Source organism: Saccostrea cucullata, unplaced genomic scaffold (assembly GCF_032062105.1).
Source record: "Saccostrea cucullata isolate Sc308-1 unplaced genomic scaffold, CSIRO_AGI_Scuc_v1 ctg8368, whole genome shotgun sequence".
In the NCBI taxonomy this organism is placed as follows: Eukaryota; Metazoa; Mollusca; class Bivalvia; order Ostreida; family Ostreidae; genus Saccostrea; species Saccostrea cuccullata.
Genome location: NW_026926812.1, coordinates 22,669 through 28,497, shown reverse-complemented (window position 1 = coordinate 28,497; position 5,829 = coordinate 22,669). Strand labels below are relative to the sequence as shown.

Here is a 5,829-nt window from a genome sequence, read left to right as displayed (position 1 = left end):
AGCTACATGGTCACCTGAGCATATTATGCTCAATTTGATGAATACATGTATTATGTAAATTATTGAATTATATTGACTTTTTCCTTGGTAAAGCCCAATATGAAGAAGTGTGCATTTAGAGGCAAACACCATAGTGCGGGTATTACTGTCTCATGACAGCATCTAGTTTTTAATACCGGTATGTTAACAATTAACTTGATGGTTTCATGCCTCCCGAAATATCTTGATTAGAAACTAACCTGGTTCTAACATTCTTTGAGTATATTTATTGTCTTCATTTGTAGAATGGGATATGAGGGACTGATGAGAAAGCGTACTGACGATTACTTTAACGAAGGAGAGGCCCTCTTCTACAAATCTAGTCGATTTACCATTGTAGAAAGCAATACCTACTCCATGGCTGAACTAGCAAATAAGGTACGCCAAGTCGTTAGTGTAAATACGTTTTAAATTTTGTTCTTTATACATATATTAGACAGACACAAAATTTTACAGTTTTTGAGGGAACAAGCTTGCAACACCAACTGTGACTATCTGAATTTAAATTTTATCACCATTAGTTGAGTGATAACTGAGTAAACGAATTTCAATCACCGGTATCATCATAAGAAGTAGCAGTTACACTGCCTTATTAGGCTTATTAATGTTACTTATTATTAGTAACTGACTTATTAATGTTACTTTATATGAAATGTGTGAATTTTCATTTAATTACCATAAATAATAACTATTCAGCTATCAGTTATATGAATATTCTGTATGTTCTTACTGACTACATTCAACATGGGATTTCATCCCCATTAACAAATAAAATTTAGAATTGACCACAAAGAATTACCAATATATTGATATCATAGTAATATACAAGAATTTTTTTCTTTGATGTCCTATTACAGGAAGTTGATGAAGGGGTGGACCCTTCACAACAGGAGGCCATCAAGGGGTACCTAAATCGTCCCGATGTAATGGTCTTGGTCAAGCTTCAGTGTAATAGAACTGGACAGATCCTTACTGTAGGAAATATCCATGTCCACTGGGGCAGAATCAGAGTGGAAGATGTAAAGTGCATACAGGTAGGGCTAGATGGATACAGTTAACCAAGCTAACAGACGTAACAGTGAAATGCTTATAATTGCTACTTACAGTGAAGTGTTTTTATGCCCTGTGAATTTAATTTAACAGATATAATGAATTGCGGATAGATGTAAAATGTACTTAATAACAGAACAGAGTTGTCCATCCATAGCACTTTCTTAGAAGCGTTTTTTAACTGTACATGTACCTCAAAAATTCCTTTGAAAAATTATTTTTATGCAAGTCTGATTAAGAAATAAGGTATCATTTTTTTAGTTTTACTATGATGTAAAACGGGTTGGTCACGTGATCAAATCCCATGAAGCTCGAAGGGCTTTATGGAAGATTTGATCATGTGCCATGATACCTTATTACTTATATTTACATTTGTGACTGATTTATTAAAAAGTTTTATAGCACCGAAGTTTTAAATCCATAAGAGATTTTCATTTTTTCAAAACTCAACGATATAATTTGAATACGTTGAACACGTCGTTCACTTAAGACGTCACTATGAAATTACGTAGATCGCTTATGACTAAATCAATTCATGGTCACACGACGAACATGTTTTACCGAGGTGTAAAAACACCTTGTTCAAATAGTGTTATATGAGGGCAAACATTTGCAAATGTAATGAGTATTGAAATTTATACAATCAATAACAACATACTTTTTAGCTCACCTGAGCCGAAGGCTCAAGTGAGCTTTTCTGATCACATTTTGTCCGGCGTCCGTCTGGTCTGTCTGTAAACTTTTCACATTTTCGACTTCTTCTCAAGAACCGCTGGGCCAATTTCAACCAAACTTGCCACAAAGTATCCTTGGGTAAAGGGGATTCAAGTTTGTTCAAATGAAGGGCCACACCCTCATTCAAGGGGAGTTAATTGGGAATTAATGAAAATATGGTGGTATGTTTTAAAAACCTTCTTCTCAAGAACCTTTGTGCCAGGAAAGATGAAACTTATGGGGAAACATCCTGAGGTAGTGTAGATTCAAGTTTGTTCAAATCATGACCCCCGGGGGTAGGGCTGGGCCACAATGGCCGACCAAAGTTTTACATAGAAATATATAGGAAAATTCTTTAAAAATCTTCTCCTCAAGAATAACAAAGCCATTATTGATCATATTTATATGGAAGCATCCTCAGGTAGTGTCGATTCAAGTTTGTTCAAATCATGACCCCCGGGGGTTGGGCGGGGCTACAATGGCCGACCAAAGTTTTACTTAGAAATATATAGGAAAATTCTTTAAAAATCTTCTCCTCAAGAATAACAAAGCCATAATTGATCATATTTATATGGAAGCATCCTCAGGTAGTGTCAATTCAAGTTTGTTCAAATCATGACCCCCGGGGGTAGGGTGGGGCCACAATGGCCGACCAAAATTTTACATAGAAATATATAGGAAAATTCTTTAAATTTTTTTTCTTAAGAATAACAAAGCCATAATTGATCATATTTATATGGAAGCATCCTCAGGTAGTGTCGATTCAAGTTTGTTCAAATCATGACCACCGGTGATAGGGCGGGGCCACAATGGCCGACCCAAGTTTTACATAGAAATATGTAGGAAAATTCTTTAAAAATCTTCTTCTCAAGAATAACAAAGCCATAATTGATCATATTTATATGGAAGCATCCTCAGGTAGTGTCGATTCAAGTTTGTTCAAATCATGACCCCCGGGGGTAGGGTGGGGCCACAATGGCCGACCAATATTTTACATAGAAATATATAGGAAAATTCTTTACAAATCTTCTTCTCAAGAATAACAAAGCCATAATTGATCATATTTATTTGGAAGCATCCTCAGGTAGTGTCGATTCAAGTTTGTTCAAATCATGACCCCCGGGGGTAGGGCGGGGCCAAGATGGCCGACCAAAGTTTTACATAGAAATATGTAGGAAAATCTTCTTCTTCTCAAAAATAACAATTTGAAAGCCATAATTGATCATATTTATATGGAACCATCCTCAGGTAGTGTCGATTCAAGTTTGTTCAAATCATGACCCCCGGGGGTAGGGTGGGGCCACAATGGCTGACCCATGTTTTACATAGAAATATATAGGAAAATTCTTTAAAATCTTCTTCTCAAGAATAACAAAGCCATAATTGATCATATTTATATGGAAGCATCCTCAGGTAGTGTAGATTCAAGTTTGTTCAAATCATGACCCCCGGGGGTAGGGCGGGGCCACAATGGCCGACCAAAGTTTTACATAGAAATATATAGGAAAATTCTTTAAAAATCTTCTCCTCAAGAATAACAAAGCCATTATTGATCATATTTATATGGAAGCATTCTCAGGTAGTGTCAATTCAAGTTTGTTCAAATCATGACTCCCGGGGGTAGGGTGGGGCCACAATGGCCGACCCATGTTTTACATAGAAATATATAGGAAAATTCTTTAAAAATCTTCTTCTCAAGAATAACAAAGCCATAATTGATCATATTTATATGGAAGCATCCTCAGGTAGTGTAGATTCAAGTTTGTTCAAATCATGACCCCCGGGGGTAGGGCGGGGCCACAATGGCCGACCCAAGTTTTACATAGAAATATATAGGAAGATTCTTTAAAAATCATCTTCTCAAGAATAGCAAAACCATAACTGGTCAAAGGTTTACTTTTGGATTTAAACTCTCCAATAATAAACCATTTCTACTTTTTTCCTAGCCACAGTGCTCGGGTGAGTGATGTGGCCCATGGGCCTCTTGTTTGTGAAACTTTTCAGATTGCATGTGCCATTAAAGAGGTAGTTAATAAGGCAGGGAGTGACATGAACCCCCATATTATATGTGGGGACTTTAACTCGGAGGTGACCAGCCCGGGTTATCAGCTGTGTACAGAGAGATACCTGTCTGATGCCTGCATTCAACAACTCCAGTCACTGGAGAATTTACAATTCCAGGATGGATCAGTGAGTGCAAAGTTCCTATTTGGTTTAGTTTTGTGGTAAAAATGAATAAGAAAATAATTATGTTTTGAATAAATCACTTTTTACTCGTGAGAACTTTATTTCTCTTTTAAGTACAAGATTTTTATTACTCAAAAAATTTCTTTCTTGAAGATATTTGTATTATATATTTTCAACAATAACCAAATTCATAAAGAAATTGTCTCGCTTTTTAGACCAAAGAGGTACGTATTTCACAAAATTAAGGTGATAAATTTGGTGATTTACAGCATGGAAGTTAGGTTTTGCTGCTCATGTTCAGTTCAAAAATCATAAAAATCTATGAGAAAAAATTGAATTTAATACATGAGTTTGAATGTTCTGGTAAATTTTGTTGTAGAAATCATCATTAATCAACACATTGTGGAGGGCATTTCAGCATACATCCAGCAGTATGAAAAGTGCATATAAAGCTGCTCAGGTGAGACAAGGAAAGGTCACAGTGATAAAACGTTTAATGTTCATGCTTCCGGACCATCAAACTTCAGAAGACTTGGACTTCAAGTCAAATTTTCAATCATCTAGAAAATTATTATTATTAAAAATAAAACTTAATTTGCATATAACAACAACTTGAATATGCAAAATTCCGAAGGATTTTTAATTTGGTCTGATGAACTTATTGATAATTTCAGGGTCACGAGCTTAAAATGCTTCATGATCCCGGCGTGGAATCCAACAAATTGATATCTCATATGTAATAAAATGCTCTATATTACTCAGATTAACATTGTATACCCCCCTCCCCCAACTCCGAAAAAATCTAGACCATGTGCTAATGCTTTTAATTTGAACCCCTTATTGCATAAGGACATCTTATGTAAAATGTAATCTATTCATATTTCAGGGTAGAGAACCACATCTGACCACCTTCCGGAAAGCTGTGGACTATGTTTTCTTCAGTTCTAACTGTCTGGACAATGTGGGGGTACTGGAGGTGGCACCGGAGGAGGCCATCACCCAGACGGGGGGAATCCCCGACCAAATGTTCCCATCAGACCATGTATCAATCAAGGCCGCTTTCTCATTCAGATAAACAACATCTGTAAGTTTTCTCAGCCAATGAAATGTTTTACAAATGAGTCCTAAATGGATAAAGGGATAGAAAATGTTCCTCCTTACTGGACTATGACTAGTTGGCATGGATAAAAAGATTGTGAATGTTTTGTGCTAAATCAGTCATGAATTTTTTTCTCTCGCCCTGTGTTAGCACGCCAACAAACCTTTCAGTAATCTGAGTTTGAAAACATAAATGACCTTTTTGATAAAGAAATTTCTATACAATTTTTTTCAGTAATAGAATTGTACTCAAGAAGAGTTATGATTAAATATTTCTACCAAATCATCAAAGCATTTTAAAAGTTTTTTTTGTTTTAAAACATGACAGCATAGCTATACGAAATAACCAGTATGAATAATTTGTCTTTTCATGTCATTTGGTCAGTTTGGAAAGCCTCAACTAAAGATCTACTTCCTCATATTAATCGTTGGTCAATCATCTGAATCATACATTACCTCTGGAACTGATGGACTAGCAACAAAGTGCAGCTAAATTTGAACTTGGTCAGATTGTCACCATCACGTACATGGTTATACAATTCAACAATTAATAATATTATACTTTCATGTAATTTAGTTGAATCTGATTGGTCGAGAAACATTTGTTAAAAATCACTATTACCTGCTGAATAATGAAGCCACGCCCACCAGCGTAGCAACAGTCAACAGTGCTTGACGATGGGTGATATTCCAAAAAATAGCAACTGCGCAGAATTTATGCGCGCACGGTTCACTTATAAA

General features: G+C 35.9%; 1 protein-coding gene across 1 annotated transcript; it reads left to right on the top strand.

Moving 5' to 3' along the window:
- The first annotated feature begins 283 nt into the window (after positions 1 to 283).
- Positions 284 to 5,099, top strand: LOC134272714 (uncharacterized). Its single transcript, XM_062754915.1, has 5 exons — positions 284 to 417; positions 897 to 1,073; positions 3,808 to 3,993; positions 4,370 to 4,450; positions 4,877 to 5,099. The coding sequence occupies exons 1-5, from the start codon at positions 286 to 288 to the stop codon at positions 5,063 to 5,065; spliced, it is 765 nt and encodes a 254-aa protein (XP_062610899.1). The 5' UTR covers positions 284 to 285; the 3' UTR covers positions 5,066 to 5,099.
- Positions 5,100 to 5,829: the final 730 nt, after the last annotated feature.